At 59.6% G+C, this 24,263-nt stretch overlaps 3 protein-coding genes across 6 annotated transcripts in view; 1 reads left to right on the forward strand and 2 right to left on the reverse strand.

The window, feature by feature from the left end:
* CEND1 (cell cycle exit and neuronal differentiation 1) overlaps positions 1-6,465 on the reverse strand; it is a 22,341-nt gene extending 15,876 nt beyond the window's left edge. The window contains exon 1 of one of the 3 annotated variants that reach the window (XR_013930723.1): positions 8-5,225. The gene's annotated coding sequence lies outside the window, so the exon portion shown is untranslated. Of the gene's footprint in view, positions 1-7; positions 5,226-6,330 lie in introns of those variants that run through there. The other 2 variants (XR_013930724.1, XM_080404162.1) reach the window with 2 other exon arrangements.
* LOC308070360 (NACHT, LRR and PYD domains-containing protein 3-like) lies at positions 5,968-17,682 on the forward strand. 2 transcript variants are annotated; one of them, XM_080404125.1, is made up of 9 exons: positions 5,975-6,101; positions 11,440-11,627; positions 12,286-12,552; positions 13,277-14,978; positions 15,525-15,647; positions 16,217-16,387; positions 16,632-16,805; positions 16,907-17,077; positions 17,240-17,682. In XM_080404125.1, exons 3-9 carry the CDS (start codon positions 12,444-12,446, stop codon positions 17,469-17,471), a joined length of 2,682 nt encoding a protein of 893 aa, XP_080260251.1. In that variant the 5' UTR covers positions 5,975-6,101; positions 11,440-11,627; positions 12,286-12,443; the 3' UTR covers positions 17,472-17,682. The 2 variants fall into 2 exon arrangements, with proteins under 2 accessions (XP_080260250.1, XP_080260251.1); XM_080404124.1 differs by lacking the exon at positions 11,440-11,627 and having other exon boundaries at positions 5,968-6,101.
* Positions 17,683-17,825: 143 nt separating this feature from the next.
* On the reverse strand, positions 17,826-24,231 carry LOC308070359 (scavenger receptor cysteine-rich type 1 protein M130-like). Its single transcript, XM_080404123.1, has 13 exons — positions 22,461-24,231; positions 22,060-22,380; positions 21,651-21,968; positions 21,270-21,572; positions 20,860-21,174; positions 20,417-20,725; positions 20,031-20,339; positions 19,558-19,941; positions 19,333-19,476; positions 19,104-19,199; positions 18,822-18,905; positions 18,383-18,523; positions 17,826-18,195 (listed from the first exon to the last, which is right to left on the reverse strand). The coding sequence occupies exons 1-13, from the start codon at positions 22,810-22,812 to the stop codon at positions 18,080-18,082; spliced, it is 3,192 nt and encodes a 1,063-aa protein (XP_080260249.1). The 5' UTR covers positions 22,813-24,231; the 3' UTR covers positions 17,826-18,079.
* Positions 24,232-24,263: the final 32 nt, after the last annotated feature.

A 24,263-nucleotide genomic window follows, 5' to 3' on the forward strand; every position in this document is an offset into this window, starting at 1 on the left:
CACTAACCTGTTCCCCGGGGCACTCGTCCCCAGCCCACAGCAGATGCAGACTGCTAGCGTGGTGGAGGGGAGGGATGAGCAGTGGCTCATCTGTGGGAGGCTGAGCTTGCGCAGCAGCCGTGCTTTGCAGGAAACGAGGAGGCCTCGCTTTCCATCTTGCTCATTAACTTGTGCACACAACAAACAGACCTTTGCTCTCCATAAAGAAATACCAGCCTGCACAGCCAAAGGTTTCTCTGGCCCAGCAAGGGGAGATTCTTCCCCGGTGCTCTGCCCGTCCCACAGGTAACGGCCATCATGGCTGGTCAGGCTTCTCATGCTGCATCAGCAAGCCCGCAGAGGGCTTGCGGCATCAGTGAAAAGAGATCAAAGATAGGCAAGGCCCAACTTCCCCCCCCTCCCCAAAGTACTGATGGCTCCAAGGGGGTCAAAGCTTGAGCCCTTGACCTTCTTGTCTAACCCCCAGGTAATGCAGCTTGGAGGACCAGACACTGTCCTTGGAAAAAGTGTCCTCAAGGGTCTGTGCCCATTTCCTCTGCTGCATGGGGAGTGATGGGTCAGGGCTGGAAGGATTTGTGTTCAGTGCCCTGCCCCATTCCAGCCTCCTCCTGCAGCTGGGCAGCGCATTTTTTTTCCCCAGTGCTTCAACTCCCCGTTTCCAACGGGGACAAACAGCACTTCTCCCCTGTTCTGAGCTGCCAGGGGAATAAACACACTAAAGGCAATGAGATGCCAGGCAAGGACCTAGGGTAAGTGGCAGCAGAGTAGTGTGACTAAGCCTTCCTCCCCATCTTCAAGAAGTGCTGTGAAGACAGATGAGGTAATGCAGTGCCTCTCAGTATTACCATAAATATTAAAACAGCTTTACATAAGGAGCTTGTGTTCGTTCAGCTGCCGTGGGCAGCTCCCCAAGGAGGATTTTAGCTCCCTTAAGGTCTATTTTGGCTCCCCACTCCTGACGCAATGCACAGCAAATGTGACAAAACACCATGCAAGCACAGCAATAGCGTGAGTCGCTCATCATAGACACTTTTAAACAGCCTGAGTGCACCAGGACCAGGCGGCGCAGGGAGATGGCTGCGTGTGCCATCCCTCCCCCAAGCCAAGCCTTGGAGGCAGCAGCACCAAGTTACAGTAAACGCTGTTGACCCACTTCACTCTGATGAGATATTTATGAATCCTTTTCCCAATCTGTTGTTTGCTACTCCCCACATCCCTCCCCCCAGCCCTGGATTAAACATTTCCCTCTCAAACCAACCCTTTGAATCTTGATGTGGAGAGCGTCAGATGCTGAAAGTATTTACACAGGCAGCAGCAGCACCTTCAGATCGCTGCCACAGCGGGAGATTTGCCAGCAAAGCCTCCACGGCTGCGTCAGTCCTGCGGCTGCACCCAGACCCAGCGTTCTCCTCACCTGTCCTGCTCGTCCTGGCAATGACCAGAACTGCAACCATCACTCACACAGCCCCAGAGCATGGCCAGCCTTGCAAGACCCTACTCCTTGCTCCCTGTGCCACCGAGACACAGCAAATGTCTCTCCCAGCCTGGGTGATGCATCAGCATTCAAAGGTCAGGCTATACCTGGCACCATGGTGAGGTGTGGGAACAGGACAGGGTCCTGCTGCCCAGCAAAACTGGCTTTGCTTCACATCTGCAAAGGGAATGGCTGGGGGTGCAGAGCCTGGGTACACCAGTGGGCCACCAGCTGCACAGAGAGGAGGCAAAATGCCAGCTTGCAACACAGGTGCCAGTGTCTTCTCCAAAGGCTGCCCTGCCACAGCCCAACCACGCTCCCCATGCAGGTGACACAGCATTTTGGAGCCCCACAGCCAGTCTCAGTTCATTCCCCACCAGCACAAGCTCAGAAAAAGGCTTAACAGTCCTTTTCTACACCATGACCTCTGCAGATAAGGTCCGAGCTAAGCGTCATGTCTGTGAGCCGTGCTTGTCCTGACCCCAAAGATCTCACTGGGATGGGCGCCACAGACATTTTATTTTGGGAGGTGGAGGTGACAATGCAGGGACACACACCCCATATCCCTGCTAGAGGTTTTGCTTTTGTCCTTTCGGTTTTTTAAGCCCAAAACACAGCTCTAACTTACACTGTTCAGGCACTCTGCCTGTACACAGCCATGTACATAGAAAAACACATTGACATCTCTGTTCTGTTATCTTCTCTTGCCCTATGTGAAAATAAAGCAATAAGAACCATGAGAAATGGTAAAACTGACTGACTCTGCCCTTAAACCTGCAGCATCAAGGGAAGGACAACTTGCTGCAGCCTCACCCTGCCCTTCAGCAGCCCCACGGTGAGCTCCCTTTGCACATTTCCTGCTGCACCACCCACAAAAGCTCCTTCCAGGGCACCTCGCAGACCCAGAACCAGCCATTTCTCTGCAGCCACACAGCTTGAAAAGCACTTGGAGTTCACTTCAGCTTCCTGCCCACAGCTCCGTTAACACTATACAGGCTGCTGCCAAAAAACCCCAACCGAGCCCACTCCTTCCCTCCTCCACCAGTGCTTGCCATGGACGGTCCCAAAGGGGCAACTCACCACCCCAGCACCACGCTGGCACAGACACACGACCGGCACAAAGCCCCTTCTCACGCCTCAGCTCAGGGCTGCCCCAACACACGGCAGAAATCAGGAAAGCATTACCAGAACAGCCTTGGGAAATACAAGACTGGCACCACTGGAGAGTGTGAGACACAATCACATGCTCTGACTGATGCCCGTACATGTGGGCACCAAGTTACAGCCGGCATGGTCCTGACCCACTGTTGGTAGGAGAATTCACACCTGGCAAGGCTCAGCCACCTGACCGGTCACCTGCTCAAGTGCCACCAGCACTGGTGATGCAGCGGGACCAGCTGCACTCTCAGCTGCAGTTCACAGCAAAAGCATTTCTAGAACTAGAGATAATCTGAAAATACTTCAGGGAGATTAGGTTGAAAATGTCCTTCTGCTTCAAAACCTGGTTTCTCAGGGTCGTAACATGCTGCACAGGCCCCCGAAGGGGGACTATCATAACTAGAACAATTTCAGAGCCCCTCACTTTGCTGTGCTGTCCCAACTTTACTCCTGGCTTTGAGCCCCCCCTCAGACACAAAATCAAACAGTGTTTTCCCACTTTATAGCTCCATTTTTTTGTGGTGGAACAAGATGGTAGCTTTTACCCTTCAAAAAACCCATGAGATGTTAGGTCTTAAGCCTCTCCCTGACAGGATGGAGCATCACTTACCTGAAGACAGAAATTTAGGGGAACAAGGAAAAGGATTTTCTCTGGATGACTGTTTTTTTTTCCCCTGTGGCAGCTGTTTGACAGGACACTGGGTCAAAGCACTGAGGTAGTTTCAATGGGGAGCGATTCAGGAGATGCAGTGGAAGATGTGCAGCCAGCAGCATGAACCACAGAACCTCTGGGTGTATCCTGCATCCCAGGCTGCTGTGCCACCCCTGCATCCTACCCTGGGCACCTCCCCACATCTTGGCTTTTGCCACACTCAATATTTCACAAACACTCTCATTTTGCTTCTTTATAGTGCTTTTCTAGCTCTCCCAGAGCCAACAATTCAATGCCAGCAACTCTGTGGCACTGGGGATAAGCTACTGCACTGATAGGTGGCAAATCCCTTCCTGAGGATGGGCTGGCACCTCCTGTAAGATCAGAAGGGAGGCCACCAGGGCCCCACAGCCCCAGCAGAAGCTGGCCCAGCAGCCTCCTGTTGCAGCCCTGCTATTGCAAAGGTAATTATCACACTTCCAACCAGAACTTCATAGCTCGGCACCAGTGACACCCTCTCCACCACCTGGAGGTCTGCACCACCTTCGGCTCTGCTCAGCCATCCTGCCAGAGAGCTGCTTGCTCCAGGAGGGAGGTTACTGCCACCCCCAAAATGCTCAGGTCTCCCCAGGGAATAAATAAATCAGCAATTCCCCACAACATCCACCCTAACACCCCGGCTGGGGCCGTGCAGCACATCTCAATGCTGCTCAGCACCACGATGTCATCTTAGGAATAACGTTGTGGCAGGGTCAGCAAATGTTTCATGCTTCCTTTCTGCCTCTTGGAGAAGGGTGAACAACTCCCTTTCCACCACAGAGCCCTGCTCTTTGTACTGAGCCTGCCAGCACTTGGGAAACTGCCTTCGGCAAGAGGACAGATGCTCCCCATTTGGGGTGCTGCATCCCAGGCAGCCAGGAGCCGGTAGCCAGACAGAAAGGAAACCAGCCTTCTGCAACAGAGCTGCTGCAGCCTCTTCCTGACAGTCAGTAGGTCCTGTATCTCTCAAATTTAGTATCCACAAGCAAAGAAGATCAGGGTATCTCTGATACAGTAAAACAGCCCCAACCAGTGCAGTAAGCAGCAGCAAATTTAACAACTCTCTTCAGTTTCTGGGTATCCTAAACCCATCCCATTTGACCAATGCAGGACTGCACCAGGCTCTCACGGCATCACCCCCCGTTCATGATGCGGCCACCAAGGAGGCAATTCTGCATGTGCAGAGACAAGTCCTGAATCTGCCAGCCCACAGATCTGCAGGCATCAGCCTGAAAACTGTTGCTTTGCAGCTGAAATGTAAGAAGCCACTGCAGGCAGGCAAGGGGCCCATTCAGCCTGAGGCAGTGACCTTCTGGGGAAGCTCCTGGCATGCTCTGGGGTAAAGCCCATCGTTTTCCCGGTGCGACAAAACCAGACCACTCTCCCTCCCTGCAGAAAACTGGGAAGGATCTAGGGAAGGATGGCCAAAGCTCCTCCAGCACAGAAATGCTTGCTCAGAGAGCTCCATCCCTCCCCTCTGCCCCATCCCCCTGCCCTCACACATGGTCAAGGATGGGGAGAGTGTGGCAGGGCGCTCAGTAGCCCCCGGTCCTGGCAGCCTGCCAGCGGAGGGGATGGATGCAGAGGGATGAATATCTGCATTTAAGGGGATTCTGGATTTTCTTCCCCCATCCTACCACAATATCACAGGGTTAGAGACTGGTGTTGGACACTGTGGCTGAAAACAGAAAGATGGAAAATGCTGAAGGTCAAACCTGTGAAGGTCAGACTTTTGGAGGTCAGTCCCGAGATGGAGCAGGGAGCTCAATCCAGCATAGTCCATCCTCCCTCTCCCGACAGCATCCTGCCCAAGCCCCACCCAGAAAAACAGGGCTGCGACAGGGAGGGCTTCCTCCCATTGCCCCAATGCCAAAGTTTCAGTGGGCTTACCTCAATTCAACAATAAAAATCCTTTTTCCCTGCTCCCCAACCCCCCCGCCCCAGAAGTGACACTAAACAGGAGCAGGGACCAAATCAACAGGTCTCTGCAAACACACAGGCATGGCCAAACATAGCTGTGCAGAGGCAGGGACATCAGACTGAAAAGCCCAAGACATCCCCCATCCATTTCATGCCTGGAAGCACACACACCTGGATACAGGAGCCCTGGTCTAGTGTCCTCCTCCCTCCTACCCATTTGGTGCCACCTCCCCACAGCTTAACAGGTGCTATTGCCTCTGTCCTCCCTCCATTTCAGGCTTTTTTGGGCAGATTTCCCTTTGTGAGCTCCTTTCCTACACCAGCCAGGGGGCCATAGCAAAGGATACCCCTTTTGATCTCCAAGCACCTCTGCCCAACAGAGCAACCCCCAGCTCCTTCCTTGGGAAAGGGGAAAGCTAACGGCCAGGGCTGCTGGCTGTGCCCAGCCACGCTTTGCCTCCAGACTGACAGCAACAAAGCGGAGACGTTAAACCCATCCAGGCAGAGCGAGAGGCAAACAAATACCACCGCCCATGGAGATGGGAGAGGAAAAGCAGCTGGAAGCCTGATGGAAACCTTTCGGGGACGTGTACAGGCTTTGCTGCCGAGGCTGGGAGGCTTCAGCCGGGGATGCTGCCTTGCCTCCCCTCCTCCCTCCCAGCAGCCCTGTTTCCGGCACATGGCCGACTCCGCTTTTCCACGCTCAGAGCCCTCCTGCAGCACCAAACCCCCGTCTCCATCCCAGGCCGGCTGCCATCCCCCTGGCTGAACCCCGTGGCAGCCAGCAGTGGCCAGCCCAGCTCGGACCGGGCAAGCACGGCACATCCCATCCCGCCGAGGCAGCAGAGCAGACGGCAGGTACGCGGAGGCAGCGGCGGAAACGCCTTCCCTGGCTGCCTGACCTTCAGGGAGCAGGAGCGGGGAGCTGGGGTGGGAAGGGAGCTGCTCGGGGCCAGCCATCCCTGCTCCGCTCGTTATTTCAGGTGGGAAAGCAGCACTGTCGGGTGTTTACGGGGAGGCTGTGTGGGAATGCTCTCCCAAGCCAGCCGGCCTCCCCCCGGGCAGCTGCAAGGAGGCAGGCACTCACCTTGGCCAGGTGGATCTGCGCCTCTGTTTTGCTATGTCACCCCAAGCAGGGACGCTGAGCTGGCCGTGACAGCTAGGGACCCCCGGCAGCTCTGTCCCCTCACCCACCGGGTGCCAGCGTGCGCGGCGGAGGCGGCAGCCCTTACCTCCTGTCCTCCGGCCGCCTGCACCGGTCACACCTTGGGAGCTGGCTCTTGCGCAGAGAGGAGGGAGGGAGGCAGAGCAAGGAGGGGGGGGGGGGAACTTGGGAGTTTCCCACAATGCACCTCTGCAGACCGCATGAAGATGGAGAGCAGGGAAGGAGGGTGGAGGCAGCGCTCCAATCCGGACGGAAGGGCTGGGACTTGGGGGGGGTGGGGGGGGGGGTGGGAAAGGGGGAGCAGGATGCTGAGGGGGGCTGGCGGGCAGTTAAGGCAGGCCAGCTGCACCTCACAGCCCCTGCTATTTGGCTTGCTGACTCGGCAGTTCAGGACTGTGCCTGCAACACTGACCCCCCTCCCACTTCACTCACCCCTCCAAAGCCCACCTGGGTTTGCAGCAATTGCAGTGAATATAGCCACAAAGGAGTGGGGGAACACACTGGGGAAAATGGGGGGAGAGCCCAATAAATTGGGATGCTTGTGTGTAGACAAGAGGAAAAAAGGTGTACGGGGCTCCCCTCACCAGGATAAGGGGTTTCCAAGTGTGACAGTCTCCCAGCAGTGAGTTAAGGGGTGGCAGTGTGCCTTGCCAAGGAAAAGCTCTGCATGATGGATGGAGGAAGCTAGAACACTGTGCCTTGGGGTAGTTTTGTGCCAGTTCTGCTTCCCTTCTCCCCAAACCCTCCCTTGCCCCAGCAGGCTGGGGTCCGGCTCCCCTTACAGAACTGGTGCCAGGTCTGTGAAGGACAGCAGGCAGCCCAAGGCCAGGTTGGAGCTGGGCACACAGCCCGGTCCCGCTGCGGAGCCCTGTCAGACACCCAGCCAGGCTGTGCCAGACACAGCCTCCTCCTCCTCCTCAGCCGCACTGGCACTTCGCAATGTGTTGGTCAAAAGCCAGCACCCCCCCTGCCACCGCTTCCCCTCTGCCAGCCGGCCATGGGTCCCAAATTCACATCACTGGGGTCAAACCCTGCTCATACCCCAAACTGCAACCAGATCCTGAGACTGGCTAGAACTCTTTTAGCCCTTATTTCCTAAGTAAATCAGGTTATGTGATGCGTGCCCATCTTCCTCCATACAGTTATTTGGGACCCACTGACCAGCTTCATGCTACTTGGTAGAAAGTGTGGACATCTTAAGGACATTATACCCAGAATCCCAGGAAAAAACAACTTTGTCAGCTCAGCCACTTGCAGAACAACCCACTTTAATTCTGTAGCTGCTGTGTTTTCCTCTCTCCCATAAACAGCAGCCAAGCAACAGCTCAGCCACAAACATACTCAGTGCAGAAGGGCAGAAACTCCAAGGAAAATCGGTATTTTCTTCACTGACCCTCTCTGGTTCTGCCAGACTGCCCACAAGAGCCAAGGCAGTGTGCATCTCTGCTTACAAATACTCAGGCTGATTAAATCCCACCGTAAAGAAAAACTGTTTTTGAAGGAAAGTGCAGAAAACACAGGGGCTGGATGTGAGAAACCCAGACCTCCCAGAAAAGGCTGTGCTTGGAGGGGCTGGTTTCAGATACAGCTACCAGCATTCCCTCAGAGCAGGGATGAGCAAGGTTATCTGGGTGTAGTCCTTGGCTTCAGGAGCCTACTTGGCTGAGGCAGGCTGGCACAGACAGTATCAGCTGTGGCCGATGCTGCTGTCCCCTCTGCTGCCTGTCTGGTCCCACACCCAGCAGTGCCAGCCCCCCTGCCACCCCTCCCAGCTGTTTTAGGGACTTGTGCCAGGCACAGCCAAGACCATCCAGCAGCTGCAAACAGCTGCTTCGCCTCTCTAATGCCTCCCAAATCTCTTGATCTACTGGCAGCAGCAGGGACAGGCTGAGTTCCTGCAAAGCTCATTAAAACCTGTGATTTAATGCAGGAGAGACACCCAAGCCTCTGCTCCCGGGAGCTGAGCACCGGACTCAAAAACCTTTTTGCTACTTCTACATCAGGCAGAAATAGCCGCGGCCTCTGTGCCTCCCGCAGCATGGGAGGGGGGAGGGAGCCTCCAGCAAGCAGAAATTGCCAGCTCCAGTCCCCAGAGCCTGGATGAGCTGAGGCCAGGGCGTCGTGGCCGTGATTTCCTTATGTTCACACATGCTGTCTCTGCCTTAGGAGATAAACAGCCCCATATGATACCTTCATATGCCCTAGACTTTTTGAATTTATGATATTATATGCCTCTGAATTCAAATGGGAAAAAATATTTTTACCAATGTAGAAAAAAGGAAGCAGAGGAAAGGAGCTGTAAAACAAGTAACCTCACTCCCTCGTTGTAGAGGGGGGGAGAAGCCAGGAAAGCAGCAGCAGAGCTAGGCAGCACTCAGAAATCCCCTGGCACCAGGCACGGGAAGGGTCTCCTGCAGCAAGTGGGTCACATCCCCCCTTAACGCAGCATGGGAGAGTGCCGGCACAGGCACAGCAAGCAGCAATTCAGATTAAGACATGGCAAGGTGAAAACAGCTTTTTCAAGGTCAGATGGAGAGGGAAATCTTTAGAAACCATGCCGCAGTTTTTTCCTTCTTGCTCTCAGCTCACAGCGTAGCCCAGGATGAGTTAGCAGAGGGGAGAACAGCCCTGGCTCCTGGGGAGCCCCCCTGCAAGCCCTGCTCTGGTGGGGGCTTGGTGGCAGCAGCATCCCTGGGAAGAAACATGGTGTGCCCTGAACCGTCAGAGAGAAAAGGTTGTTTCCAGACTTCGTGTCCTGCAAGCAAGAGGGACAGGATGACACAGGCTCTGAGCAGGGACCCTGAGCTAGATGGACACAGCTCAGCCCGTGGTGCCACTGAAACAGGCTCACTTTGGAGCCTGTGAAACCCTGAAGGGACATTATCTGGGTTGAACCAAGTCCCTGCTAGCTCTGCCCTGCCCCAGCAAAGCTGCTTCCATTCCCCGGCAGCAGGAGCCACACAGCGCAGACCCCACAAGCCCTGCCACAGCGGTGGCACTGTGGGCAAAAGCTTGGCTGCCAAGGTATTGTCAGTAAAGTCTGTTTCCCCCCCTCCTAAAACTCTCAGTGTGCCTTAAAACATCCTTTCCCCCTTTCCCAGCATCCCTCAAAGGCAGCTTTGCTAACCACATGCCCCCCTGAAGCATTTTCCATCGTGCCTGGTGGGAAGGCCAGCCCCACAGAGCTGCAGGTACTCGGCAGCCTCAGCTGCAAACCCCCACCTGCCTCAACCCCAGTTCCCCAGCCCCTGTCTCCTCCACAGGGTGGGTTTACATCCCCCCACCAGCCAAAACACAGGTTCCCTGTTCATAAACTGGAGTGTGAAGAGCAAGTCACAGGACACACACACACATTTCACCCCTGGGCATCCCCAGGGGATCCTTTCTCCTTTCCAAAAGCCCCAGCCACAACCCATCCATGGCTAGAGAGGGAGGAACAGGCTACACCTGCCAGGAGTGGTGGGCTTCATTTCCCTGGGCACTGGCCCTCTGCCCAAGCAGCGCTGCCGGGAGATGTCCTACATGGGCTCCAGCTCAGTGCTCATCTCTTCCTTCAATTACATGGGTTTATATTTTCTCAAGAAACATTTTATTGAAAGTAGTCCTTAATGATTTCACTCCGAGCAGTCTCAGCTTCTTTAAGATACAAGTATTTGTATGGGAGACCAGAAGGTCCCACTGGTGCAGCTGGGCGATGGGACTTCCCACAGAGCAGGGTTTTCTGCCACCCTCCAGCAAAGCCTGTGTCTGTCCTCTCACCCTCTGTAACGGCCTTTCTCTGGTTTCTGTGTTGCTGACACAGAAATCCCACCATAAACGTCTGATAAGGGTCCACGCTCCAGCTGTGTTCTAAAGTAACAGGCTCTTTGCTGCTGCACCAAAAGCCCACTGGTACCTTCATATCTCCTGGGCAGAACCTCAGGGTGGCCCCCAGGGTCCCGCTGCGGTTGGCACACAGGCACCCATCCGTATGGGCAGCCCCGGGCCCAAGCCACCTCCATAGGGATGACTTTGGCCAGCTGAGAGGCGGCAGAGGTGTAGGAACATCACGGTGTCCTGCTGCTGCTCCTCTCAGCTGCAGTATCACTCCTTCCAGCAAATCCCATCTTTCCTTCCCATCCCATTTTGTCATATCTTCTCCTAAATCCTTTAATGCTCTCCAGAGCCCTTAATATCTTTGATCCATTTGTTTTTTTCTGAGGTACTACCCCAACCCAAGCATCTCCTATTCCTCTGTCCTGCTGAAAGCCACAGGTCCTTCTTGGCCCATGTCAAATTTTCCCCCTTTCTCCTGCATCCAGGCCACCATTCCCACTGCTCTGTTTGGCCTCTACCAGCAGAGCCCAGGGAGGCTTTCCCGTGCTTGGACACCGAGTTCCAGCCACTCAGAACCACCTGTGCCTCACCAGCAAAGGGCTGATGGGGTAGGGTATCGCATCCCACTGGCACCTTCGCAGTTCTGCACCGGTTCAGAAAAATCTTCTCCATCTTCTCCCAGTTTCTAGAGCCACCTTGGTGCTGCTGGTTTCTTACCCAGCTGCTGGGCAGCCTGACTTAATGCTGCAAGAAGGGCACATGCTGGCCCCTTAGCACACGTCAGACTAAAGGCTGGCATAGCACAAGCTCTGGGCATCGAGCTATTTCATTTCCATTGGATCCAAAGCTTGAAGACATTTCTAGAAGTGCCGCTCTCCAACCCACAATGGTGCTTTACTCCTACGACCTCATGGGCCCCAGGATAGCTGTCACATGGGGACAGCAACTGTTGTTCCCAGCTCCTTTTTCCTCTCCCTTTCATACACATCACCCCGATAATCCTCTTCCTCTGACAGCTCCCAGTTTAATTCTCTGCTTCCTGCAGCTATTTTTAATTTCTCTATCCTACTGTGCTTTTGCAAGCATCTAAATTTAGCTTCACATCGCCTGTGATGGGGTCCCCTTAGAGGTCCCCCTTGCTCCATGGTGAAAGCTGCAGCAGGAGGCAATTCCTGCAGGGAACTGCAGCTTCCCTCTGGTTTTCCGAATTTACAGGAAACTAATTCCAGGCGGATCTGGTCCCGGATAACTGCAGGATGGTACTGGTCTCCTAAAGACAGGGGACATGGAAACGGGGAGAAGAGTGATACCAGAAATAAGGAGTCCCGAAGAGGGAGGGGGAGAAGCTCAGTGACTTTCCGTACGAAGCCCACCAAAAGGCTTGGGACCCCCAGCAAAGCGCAGTGACTCTGGCAGCATTAGAAATTCAGGGGCTCGGTGGCTTTCCAGCCAAACCCCGACCTGCTGTGGGGAGGAGGGTGAGCTGCCAGCACCGGGGAGGCGAGAGGCAGCAGAGGGGCTGCAGCACCCACAGTGCACTTCCCTAAAGCCACCTTTTCCCCCCCAGAACAGCAGTTTTCCTTGTGGGCTTATTGCTGGGGGTTCTTCGGGTGTGAAGCCGCCCATCCCAGGGGATTTTGCGGAGGACGGCTGGCGAGGTGCCGGGTGGCGGGAAGGAGGAAGGGTGTGCCGGATGCTGGGCTGCCAGCAAAAAGCGAAACCCTGCCCGTGCGCAGGACGGGGATCTCAGGCAGCGCCCTGCCATCCTGCCACTCAGGCCGTGGGGACCAGGCTGTCCCTGGCACTGGGGAGACCCTGCCGCAAGGGGCTGCAGCTCCTGCTCCGCTTACTAACCCCCAGGATGCTTTTTTGGGTGGTTTTGGCATCCCCAATGTGCCAAATGCTGCAGCACCCACAGCCCCTGTGACCTTGCTGTGCTGGGGTGACTGTCCCCAGCCCTTCCAGCGCAGGAAGAAATGGAATGCATGGGATGAGCTCGGTGCCCAGCTCTGAAACCTCCACCGTGGTGCAGCCGTGATTTCTAACCGCTGGTATTTTCAGGTGACATCCCATAATGGCAGGGGAAGAGCACGCAGCAGCCCTCCTCTTCTGAGCACTGCAAAGTCTGGCGCCTAAAGACGTTCAGGAGTTTCACGGAGGTTCAGGTGGAAGAAGGATGGAATATCTCCGAGGGTTCGCTGGCCGTGCCTGGCAGCTGCATGAGGGAAAGCCACAGTGAAGACGCCACGATGGACACAGCGATCAGGGTGTTTGAGGAGGTGAACCAGAGCAGCCTGGCCGAGAAACTCCTGGATGAGAAGGTGAAAGGTAGGGAGCCAGCGTGCCTTCTGCTTTCCTTTCTCTCTTTTTCCCTTCAGTTATCCTGAAGACAGGGAGAAGTTGGTAAAAGCAGGTTTTGGCTTCCCCGGGGAAGCGTGGAAACATGAAGCTGTCCCACCGTGACCCTGTTAGTCTGGGGGCTGCAGTGACCTCTCTTGCCATCCTCACGGACTGCTGGACTCCCTCCTGCCTGGAGAAGAGCCTTCAGCTCTTGGCACCGCCTGGCAGGTGGCTGGGCAGATCCTTTCTTCCTGGGATGGAGATTAAGGACATCTCTGCAGAGCTCACGTTTGGTAAAGCTTTGGAGCCAAAGGTGTCCCTGGGAGCCCAGGGATGGTGCCTTCAGCCCCAGCGGCACAAGCAGAGGGGGATGGAGGCTGCAGGTGGCCCCAGGCAATTGCATTTGCTCCCAGGGGAGTAAGGATTGCAGGGGGGTTAAAACAGGGGTTGATGGATCAGGGTGACCGCAGGGGACCCAGGGGAGAAGAAGGGCACTCCCAGAACCAACCAGAGGCCCTCAGTTCTCACAGGCACCGTCCTTACGGCCTCTGCCAGACTTAGGAAAGCTCCATGCATGGAAACAAGTGTCCCACTGGCGTGTCAGGAGCACAGTTGTGCTGGGTAGGAGCCCCTCGGGAACCCCCGAGGAGACTGACTCTACGTCACTGAAACGATGTGTGCTGGGGACTGACTCTGCTTCTTACCGGCACAGAGTACAAGCAGAAATACAAAGAGCACGTGGTCCGGGAGTTCCTCCGCTACAAAGAAGTGAACTCGTGTCTTGGGGAGCACCTGTCCCTCAGCAGCCGCTACACCGCCCTGACCATCGCCAGGAAGCCTCGGAGCAAGTGTGGAGGTGAGCATGAAGCTGTGGGCACCAGCCCTAAGTGTGCCAACACCAGCAACAGAGTGGCCACCGTCACCATCACCACGCAGACGCTGTTTGAACCCGACGAAGACGGGCAAACACCGCAGGTCGTGGTGCTGGTGGGGGCCCCAGGGATGGGGAAGACGATGACGGTCAGGAAGGTGATGGTGGAGTGGGTGGAAGGGACCACCTACACGCAGTTTGACTACATCTTCTGCGTAGACTGTAAAGACATTGCCTCAACCAAGGAAGCAAGCATGTCAGACCTGGTTTCAAAGTGCTGCCCTCAGGGGCACGTGCCAGCTGGGAAGATCCTGGATGAGCAGGAAAAGATCCTGTTCATTTTTGATGGCTTCGAGGCCCTGGGATTTTCCTTGGCTCAGCGCAAAGGTGAGCTGAGCTCTGACCCCAGGGAAGTGAAGCCGCTGGAAACCACCCTGATGAGCCTGTTCAAGAAGACTCTTCTCCCCAGGTCTTCCTTGCTTATCACCACGAGGCCAACAGCTCTTCAAAGCCTGGGGCAGTGCCTGGAGGGCGAGTATTATGCAGAAATACTGGGATTTTCGGCAGCCATGAGGGAGGAATATTTCCACAGGTATTTTGAGAATGACGATAAAGCTGAGATGGCCTTCAGGTTTGCCAGGGGCAACAGGATCCTCTACGGTTTGTGCGCCATCCCCCTCATGAGCTGGACCATCTGCACCATCCTGAAACAAGAGCTTTGCAAGAAGAAAAACCTGGTCGAGTGCTCTACAGCCACCACGTGGATGAGCCTGGTTTACCTCTCCCGGTTAACGACATGTGGAGGCAGCGACAACCTGCAGGACCTCCAGCGGTTCCTGCACAACCTTTGCTCCTTGGCTGCTGATGGCATCTGGAAGCACAAGGTCCTCTTTGAGGAGAAGGAAATCCAGGACCGTGGCTTGGACCAGATGAATCTTCTCCCCCTCTTCCTCAATGAGAAGATCTCAAAGAAAGGCACAGACCACGGGAACGTCTACAGCTTCACCCACCTGCACCTCCAGGAGTTTTTTGCAGCCATGTTTTACGTTCTGGAGGACGATGAGGAGACGGTTGGTGACTCCAGGGCTCTTGCAAAGGATGTAAATATGTTATTAGAAAGCTACAGCAAGTCCAGGCAGGATTTGAACTTGACGGTGCGGTTCCTGTTTGGTCTGGTAAGCCAAAAATCAATGGAGTACGCGGACAAAACCATCGGGTGCAGAATTTTGCCACGAGCCAGGGAAGACATGCTGAGGTGGCTTCAGGGGAGGCATGGAGGCACCTCCCGCCCCAGCCAAGCACTGAAGGTTTCTGAGTTGGACACTTTCCACTTTTTGTTCGAGTTGAATGACAAAAGCCTTGTGCAAAGTGCATTGGATTGTTTCAGTGACATAGACCTGCAGGACGTCAAGCTGACAGCGTATGACCAGACAGCTCTTTCCTTCTGCATCAGGCAGTGGGCTGGGCTGGGCTGCGTCACCCTGCGGGGATGCTCCTTCGGTCAGCAGGACCCCGGGGATGAGCTGCCTGTGTCGGTGCCATGGTGAGTCCTTCCCCTCTGCTCCAGCAGCCCCACATCGCAAAGGTTTCTCCTCCTTCACCCCAAAAGATGCTTTTAGAGGCATTTCAGCACCTTCCACCCAAACACCAGCTTATGCTTCTCCTGGAGCTTTCATTCCTCAGCTGAGGATTTGGCTTATTCTTGGGGGGAATCATGGGAGCATAAGGATCGGGCAGGCTCCTCCGGCTGCTGCGCGTGGTGGGGTTGATGGAGACGGAGCCTCTCGGCTCAACCCCCCAGCCAGAGCAGACCCATCCATGCCCGGGCATCAGGCTGGCATCATGCCCCCCTTCTCGCCTCCAAAGGGGGGATCCCCACTGCTGGAATGTTAAGTGCACCCCGGGCTTTGCTTGGGAGCCGGTGACTCCAGCAGGAATGCTCACCAGCCTCTGCGTCTCCAAAGCCATTAAGGTCCCTCTCGAGGAGGCCATGGTGGTGAGGTCTACTTGGGAGGCAGGGGGTGTGGAAGCCGGGAGCTCCCGGTGCGAATGAGGGCCACCTGTGCCACCCCACTCTGTCCCCCTGCAGCTCCAGTGCCTCAGGAGCCAGAGGACACCCTCATGCCCAGGGTGGGCAGCAGGAGCTGCCCGCCTCCATCTACCCGCTCTGCCGAGCGCTGCAGCACCCGGGCACCCACCTGCGGGAGCTCCGGTAAGAGGCAGGCGCCAAGCCCAGCCCATGGGCGGCACTGGGCGAGGGCACTGGGCACAGCCTGGGCACCCTGGCTGGCTTGGCAGGGCACGGGGGGCACAGCTGGCACCCCACAGCTGCCACGCGGCATCACCGCTGGCCTCATGGACCATGGGGGGGTGGTCCTGCCATGCTGATTGGCTGGGAGGTGGGAGGGTGTGGTCCCTTCCTGCTGATTGGCTGGGGAGGTGGGAGGGTGTGGTCCCTTCCTGCTGATAGGCTGGGGAGGTGGGAGGCTGTCGTCTCTTCCCGCTGATTGGCTGGAGAGGTGGGAGGGTGTGGTCCCTCTTTGCTGATTGGTTGGGGAGGTGGGAGGGTGTGGTCCCTCTTTGCTGATTGGCTGGAGAGGTGGGAGGGTGTGGTCCCTTTCTGCTGATTGGTTGGGGAGGTAGGAGGGTGTGGTCCCTTCCTGCTCATTGGCTGTGCTAATGGTGAGTGTGGTCCCTCCATGCTGGTTGGCCAGGTGGCAGGGTGCTGGGGCAGCCAGGGCAGGGGTGATGGGCCCCTGGGTCCCTGCGCTCTCCCTGCAGGCTGCAGTGGTGCGGGCTGTCGGAGAGTTGCTGTGCGGAGCTGACGGCGCTGCTGGCCCAACACCCCAGCCTGGCCCGACTGGAGCTGGGTGACGGCACGCTGGGCGATGGCGGTGTGCACCTGCTCTGCGAGGGGCTGCGGCAGCCCAGCTGCCGCCTGCGCGTCCTGCGGTGAGTGGCCCTGCCACCCATGGGCATCCCCCTGCACACCATGAGCATCTCCCAGTTGGCCAGACTCATGGGGTGGAGTGCTGGGGAGGTACCCTGAAAGAGCCTCTCTGGGGTGGTGCCATCCCTCTGTCCTGCTCTCCCAGGGTTCAAAAGCAGCGGCACCAGGTGACAACCACTGTGATGGGGTGGCGGGGGGGGGGGCCTCAGGCTGGTTCTGAGGGTCTTTTCCACGGGTCCCCGGCAGGCTGTGGTACACCCGCCTCACCAGTGCCTGCTGCGAGGACCTCGCCGCTGCGCTGAGCACCAGCCCATGCCTGGTGGAGCTGGATTTGTCCTTCAGCGAGGGGCTGCGTGATGCCGGTGTGAAGCTGCTGTGTGAGGGGCTCCAGCCCCGCACCTGCCAGCTACAGACGCTGCGGTAAGGGGCTGGGGTCCGGCTGGCGCTCCCTCCCTCCCACCCGGAGCAGCTTGCCCACCCACCGGTCAAACCCTGCATCCCTGTTTGCCCCGGTCCTGCAGGCTGGGGAGCTGCCAGCTGACGGGTGCCTGCTGCCAAGCCCTGGCTGCTTGGCTGATGGAGAGCCCCCACCTCACCTGCCTGGACCTGAGCGACAATGAGCTGGGAGCCGATGGCATCCTGCAGCTCTGCCAGCAGCTCCGGCATCCCACCTGCCCACTGCAGGCCCTGGGGTAAGGTTCCTGGTGCGTCCCCCTTCCGTCCCTGGCACCTCCATGCCAGTACCCCATGGTCGGATGCTGTGGGTCAGGGAGGGAGACACCAGCACCCCGGCACCCAGGAGAGCGGAGGGTGATTTAACCACTCTGCTCTTTTTCTTCCTCTATCTAAATTAGCCTGAGCACGTCCGGGTTACACGAGGAAGTGCTGGACGAGGTGGCTGCGCTGCGGGCGCTGAAGCCCAACCTGAAGATCCAGGACCTCCTCAAGCAGGATGTGCTGCAGACGGGGGCCATGGCCCGGCTGCCCTTCCACCGCGGGGTGCTGCCGGGCACCGGGGGGGTGGGGGGCAGGAAGGTGCTCCCCCCCTTCAGGAGGGGTCCCTCCAACACCCGGAGCCGTTGCTAGCCCAGCTGACGGTGCTGCCGAAGCTGGGGGGAAGCCTCCCTGGGTCTGAGCCTGGTGGGGGCACAGGGCAGGAGACCCCGCCTGCCACTGCTGGGGGTCACGGCAAAGCCATGGGTCCTTCTTGCTCCCATTTTCCCACACGTGGCAGTGGGAATAGTGGTGCGGGTGTTTGCCAATGACAAATAAAAGCCCCAGAGCTAGTCCCAGGAATTCCCCTACGCTCTCCCCCATCCTTCCCCCGTCCCCACCATGCCCAGGGGTGTGTCTGTGGGTCCAGCTCTTGTCCCGCATCCCCCAGGGATGGCTGATGGACCTCAGAGCGAGGTGCCAGTCTTGGAAATGAGTCTCCAGCCATTTTGAGTTTCAATAGAAAATTTTGGGGGTTTTAATAGGAAAAAAAAGATAAATTCCCAGTGAAATAATAATAATAAAAAATAATCCCTGCAGCACTGCTCGTGGGAGAGACACAGGAGCTGTTCTGCTGCTGCACTGCAGTTCTGGGCAGGGAGAGGTGACTTCTGTGGCCAGGGCCACCCTTTCTTGGGGACAGAACCCCCCCACCCTGCAGACATTTTCCCAGGGGACCCCACGGTGCAGCCCAGGTGTCCTCACAGTGATGTCGCCAGGGTGCTAACATCAGCATCGTCATAGTCTGTGTCCCTCGGGGGCTGTGCCAGGGGGTCTGTGGTGGCTTCTGGGGGACTTGGAGGGGGACTGCTTCCACCTTGGGGGACAGCAAAGGCTGGTGCCTTGGGGAGGGGCTGCTTTATGTCCCTCATGCCAGACCCCAAGTGGGGTCTTGCTGCAGCCTCCATGGATTTGCTGCCTGCTCCCTGCCCGCCACCACAGCCAACACCCCCCCCCCCCAGCAGTGGCTCTCCAGGGGACAGGGCAGCTGTGGCCCCTCTTACCTGTGGGTGAGACACAGCCCCAGCTTGGCCGTGCCACCCCCTTGGAGACATCCCCAGTGCTGGGAGCGGGAGACTCTTCTGGCACGGCTGTGGCATCATCATAGCCGTCCGGGGCGCCATGCTCAAGCAGGGCAGGGGAGTCTGGGACAGGCACCGGGGTGCATGGGAGTGAACTGGAGGCCAGGGCAGGGGTCTGGCTGTGCCACCCCCCCTCCAGCCACGCCACCGGGGATGTGCCTGTGGCACTGGGGCTGCACGCTCTCAGGCAGAGCTGCAGGAGGGATTCATCGGCAGGCGAAGGTGATGCTTTGCTAATGAGAGCTGCAGTCAAGCTGGGCTTGCCTAGGCAAGGGCGGCCGTGTCCCTGCAGCTTCCCAAAACCTGGCTGTGTCCCCCCTCCCCAGGGCTCCCCACTGGTTTCTTGCCCCCGTGCCCTTACCTGAGGCTGCCTTGGGGTCACTCTCCTCCACGTCATCCCCAGTGTAATACGGCAACTTTGTCTCCGACCCCTCCGACAGAGACCCTGGAGGGGGGACATGGGGTGTTGGGGGTGGCCAGAGCCGGCACTGCCCGATGCCACAGAGTGGGGCCATGGTGGGACCAGGGACACCCCCCACAACACAGTGCCGCACCACCATGACACGGTGCTGCGGTGAGGCTGGGGGGCAGAGCCTCCCCCCCGCTTCAGGGAAGGGTGCCGGGCATGGGGGGTGGCACTGACCGAAGCGACTGGGCATCTCCTGGTACGCCGGCATCAAGGCATATTCCAGCTCTTCATAGACAGCATCACCCATGGCACCTGCAGCTCTACCAGGGCCTGAAAGAATAAGCAGTGCTCACCTGGGGCCATGGGCAGCGTGGGTGGCACTGGGGCCACCCACTGCCCACGGCAGGGGGAGCCCGGGACCCCCAAACCAGCTCTTCCCTGGCATCCACCAGCCAGGACCCACCTTGGCACCAAGCCCGGGCACGGCACGTCTGCACGGCCAGGGCACCCAGGGTCAGGCACAGCAGTGTCCCCAGCACTATGCACAGGATCGTTGGCACTGGCACAGTCCTTGCCACTGCTGTCGGGGTGATGCTGCTGGGGTCATCTGTGGGGACATGGCCAGGCAGTGTGAGCAGGCAGATCCCAGCCATCCTGGCATGGGGGCTGCTGGCATGGGCAGAGCTACCTGTGCAATCGGCACCATCTGGACAGTGGCTCCCCGGAGACAGGGTGGGCGTCCCGCTCCTGCCATCAATGTCCTTATCACAAGCAATGATGGTGTCCCCGCCGGGGCTGCAGGCTTGCAGGTGCCAGGGTGCCAAGGGGCACTGCCAGAGCGAGCGGGACCCCTCTTTGCAGCTCACCCAGGCCAGCCAGGCAGGGGCCGAGGCCCGGGCAGAGGCAGCCATCAGCTTCCCCCCGTCGCCACAGCCCAGCTGCCGGCAAGCTGCAGTGGCCGTGGCGGGGCTGGTGCCATTGGCACACACGCGGCCCCAAGTGCCATTGTACAGCACCTCCAGGTGCCCACTGCAGCGGCTGCTGCTGCCCACCAGCCGGAGGGAGAGCTGCTCTGCAAGGGGGTGTGGGGGGTCACGGAGCAGCCAGGCTGGGACCCCCCCGGGGGGGATGGTCCCCAACCTGGGGAGACACAGCACTGACCTGAGCAGATGGCACCCGCCCCACCACCGCGCTGGCAGCCGTGCCATGCCGAGGCCGGGCAGTCCCAGAGAGACGCCTCCATCCCGGTGCAGCCACCGGCACCCAGCCACAGCGGCCCCGTGCTGGCACCGAAGCGAGCCGAGCTGGGTGCCGCCAGTGCCACCCCACAGCCCAGCTGGCGGCAGGCGACGGTGGCATCCAGGAGGTCCCAGGTGTCCTGGCAGACGGTGGCCCAGGTGCCATTGACGTAGACCTCCACCCGCCCGGCACAGCGCCCAGGGCCGCCTGCCAGCCTCACCCGCTGGCTGCCTGCGAGGCACGGAGGGGACCGGGCTGGGGCAGCCGCTCGGGGTGCTGGCACCCCCGGCCCTTCCCGGCACACTCACCCGAGCAGACAATGGCCACCTCCTCGGGGCCGCTGGTTGGTGTGGCGGCCGTCCCCGAGACGTTGCACTGGGCCACGTTCTCCTCAGTGCCGGCACACCACAGCCCCTGCAGCTCCGCTGTGTTTGAGCCCGCCATGGCGTAGACCTTCTCTGGCACACCGCAGCCCAGCTGCCGGCACACCACACTGGCACCCCAGTCATCCCACAGCCCTGCCAGCACATGGGCCCAGGCCCCGGGTCTTGTGGCAACCTCCAGCCGCCCCTCGCACCGGCTCTCCCCCTCCACCAGCCGCAGGGGCTCGGCAATGCCTGCAAAATCACCAGCGGGGCCATGGGGCCGTGGCCCTCCCCTTGCCCTAAAATGACCCTGCGTCTTCCACTCCCGATTTTTGGGGTGTCCCAAAAGCCCCTTCAGGCTTTTTCCTAGTGGGTGCCATACAGACCTGAGCAGTTGATGGCAGCGGCGTGGCCGGGGGGGCAGGCGGGCTCCCCCAGCACCGCTGTGGGGCACTTGCCCGGGTGCCGCTCGCTCCCGCTGCAGACCAAGGCGTGCCGCTGCAGTGGCCCGTCCCCGCTGCCGAAGGAGCCTCCCGGGAGCACGGTGGCAGCAGGGCCACAGCCAAAGTGGTGGCACAACACGTGGGTATCAGGCAGGTCCCAGCCAGTGGCGCAGAGGGACCCCCACGTCCCCCCCAATTCCACCTCTACCCGCCCGGTGCAGCTCGAGCTGTTGCCAACCAGCCGAAAACCTGTGTAAGCTGTGGCAGAAAGGGCATTGAGGGCAGGGGGGGACGGTGCAGGGACCCCCTGGCAGCACCCCCCAGCAGCACCCCCCAGCATCCCCAGCGCTTACGGGAGCAGACGATGCTGGCGTGGCTGGCGCAGCCCTGGCCACGGGGCGGCTGGCGGCTGCAGCGGGACAGGAGGGGCTCACTGCCAGTGCACTTGAACCCCTGGTCCCACCGCAGCCCCGCTTCTGACTCGAACCAGCCGGTGCCGTGGACGGCCAGTGCCGCGCCGCAGCCCAGCTCCTGGCACAGCACCTGGGCAGCCTTCATGTCCACGTGGTCCTCGCAGACGCTGGCCCAGGCTCGGTGCTGCCAGACCTCCAGCCGCCCGTCACAAGCACCATCACCACCGATCAGCCGGGCAAACCCTACCAGGACATCTGTGGGGGTCAGCGGAGGGGGATGCACCAGGCTCGGCACGTCCCCCACCACCACCCAGCTCCTACCTTGGCAGACGACAGCAGTGTCAAAGTTGTGAACGCCGGTGTAGGGTCCCCAGCCGCGGATCTCGCAGTCCCAGAGGGTGGCCTCGTCCCCGCGGCAGCTGACAATAGCCAGGTTGATGGGGCCATACCCCCTGCCGAAGCGGCTGCTGGCGTCATAGGAGTTGATGGCCGAGCCACAACCCAGCTGCCGGCACACCACCTCGGCGTCCTCCATGGTCCAGCTCTCATCTGCCACCGTGCCCCAGCGTCCCTGCAGCTTCACCTCCACCCTCCCGGCGCAGGGATCCTCACCACCCACCAGCCTCAGCTCCACCGCATCTGTACCAGGACACCGGCACGGTCTCAGCCCTGCCCAGGGATGCCCTGGCACATGGCGGGTGTCCCAGCATGGCCAGTCTCCCCACCTCACCTCTGCAGATCACCCCCACGTCCCGCTCGTGGCCGCAGAAGTGCTCTCCCCAGCCAAAGTGGGGACAGTCCTGCAGCGTCTTCTCGTCACCCCGGCAGAAGAAGGGCTGCAGCCAGATTCGGCCGGTGCCTTGCCCAAACGGGGCATAGACGGATGCATGGGCCACCGCGCCGCAGCCCAGCTGCTGGCACACCACGGCGGCCCAACGGGCATCCCAGTCGAAGTCGTAATTGCAGACTGAGCCCCACTCATCCCTGTGCTTCACCTCCACCCGGCCAGCGCAGCGCCCACCTCCGTCCACCAGCCGCAGGTCCTCGGTGCCTGCAGCAAGGAGGGTGCTGAGCCCAGAGCCGGAGGGGGGTCCCTGCCCCATGGCTGCTGCCTCCAGCCCTGCTGCTCACCCCCCCAGAGCTTCACACACAGCAGAAGCCCCAGCACCCTGACAGGCACCATCCTGCCGTCCCGGACCCCCCAGGGTGGGGTGGGATATATATAGGCAGCACCGCAGCAGGGAGCCAATGGAGGCGGCAGCACCTTTTGAGCCGTTATCAAGTGGGTTATCTCCCAGCTGCCGGGGCCCGGCCTCCAATAACCTGCTCCGTGCCCAAATATGAGGCTCAGCTCCGCTTCTGGCGTCACACATCTCGCCATGGTGGGTCGGTACCCGGATGTCCTCGGGGGGAGGCCAGGCCTCCCCAAGGCACCTGCCGCCAGCACAGGGCACATGGACCCTTCCCACTCGTGTCCGCCCATGGAGCTCACCCTGCTGCCAGAGCCCGGTGAAGCCCAGTCCTTGTGGCAACAGGATTCACCCCAAAATCTACCAAAGCCTCCACGAGGCTGCCCTCTGCACCAGCACGGAGCAAAGCCCCAAGACCCCAGCACCCATTCTTGGGGTGCTCCCCTCCCTGGGATGCTTGGAGACCCCCAAGGCGGGAGACACCGAGGTGAAAGCAGCCCCGAGGCTCCCCCCTGTTTGCAGGTGGCACGTCCCTAGCTCCTTGTGGATGCCGGCGGCACATGGCGGCACTGCTTGCAGGTGTGCCTGGCATCCAGCAACAGCGCGGGCAGGAAGGAGGCGGTTTCCCCCCAGGCAGGGACCCCGACGTTGGCATCGACCACACGTGGCTCCCCAGCCACCTGCAGCACTGCCGGGAACACTGTGCTTCCGCGGGCCCGCACCTGCCTGCGGTTAATGCTGCTGAGGGGAGCAGGGAGCTGAGCTGGTGCCAGGGGCAACCCGCCTGGCTAAGCCGGGACCGAGCACCAGCAAAATCCAATGTGGGGGGAGGTGGGAGGTGGGAAGGAGCATGAGCTCCCGCGAGGCCTCAGCTGCGTGTGAGGATGAGGATGGGGCCGAGCCACCCACGGCCACGGGATCTGGCAGGCTCTGTCAGCGCTGAGCAATGGTGGTGGCCACGGCAGGGCCGGGGCGCTGGGATGCGGTGCAGGGCGAGGAGGAGGCGATGCAGCAGGCGGTGAGGGGCTGCAGATGTGCCCGCCCAGGCAAAACCGCCACAAGCACAGTGACAGCCCCAAACCCTGCTGGCAGCGGCAGGGCCCAGCCACCTGCGGAAGCACAGGCGGGCGAGGGGCCACACGCAGCAGCAGCCGTTGGCGGTGGTGTGACCACACGGGGGGCACAGCTGCAGGCAGCGTGGGCAGCACCGCCACATGCTGCTGGCCGCCACGCGGGGCTGGGGGCCTGCCACCTGCAAATGGCCCTGTGTCACCTCGAGGCCGTGTGTGTGTGTGTGTGTGTGTGTGTGTGTGTGTCTCTGAGCCCAGTGCTGGTGTCACATGGAACGTCCCCGCTGGTGGTGCAGTGGGGACCGGCTGTAGCTGCCTGTCCCTCCTGCCCACACATGGCAACCAGGGAGCAGTTGGGGATGGGGACCTGCCAGGGATGAGGATCCCACAGGGGATGGGGACCTGCTGGGGATAGGGACTCCACCAAGGACGGGGACTCTGCCAGGGATGGGGGCCCTGCGAGGGATGGGGACCCCACTGAGAATGGGGACCCCGCCAGGGATGGCAGGAGGGGATGACAAGGCTTTGGTGTCCCCAGGGCGAGCAGTGACCCCTCCGCGGGCCAGGGACACCGGGAGAGGGCGGTGGCCAAGGTTCACGAGAGGTTTTGATCCCTGAATCCCACGCGTGGCTCCCCCAAAGGGCGCCCGGGGCCGGCGGAAAGCGCTGCCCGG

Source organism: Falco punctatus (genome assembly GCF_963210335.1).
Source record: "Falco punctatus genome assembly, chromosome: 10".
In the NCBI taxonomy this organism is placed as follows: domain Eukaryota; kingdom Metazoa; phylum Chordata; class Aves; order Falconiformes; family Falconidae; genus Falco; species Falco punctatus.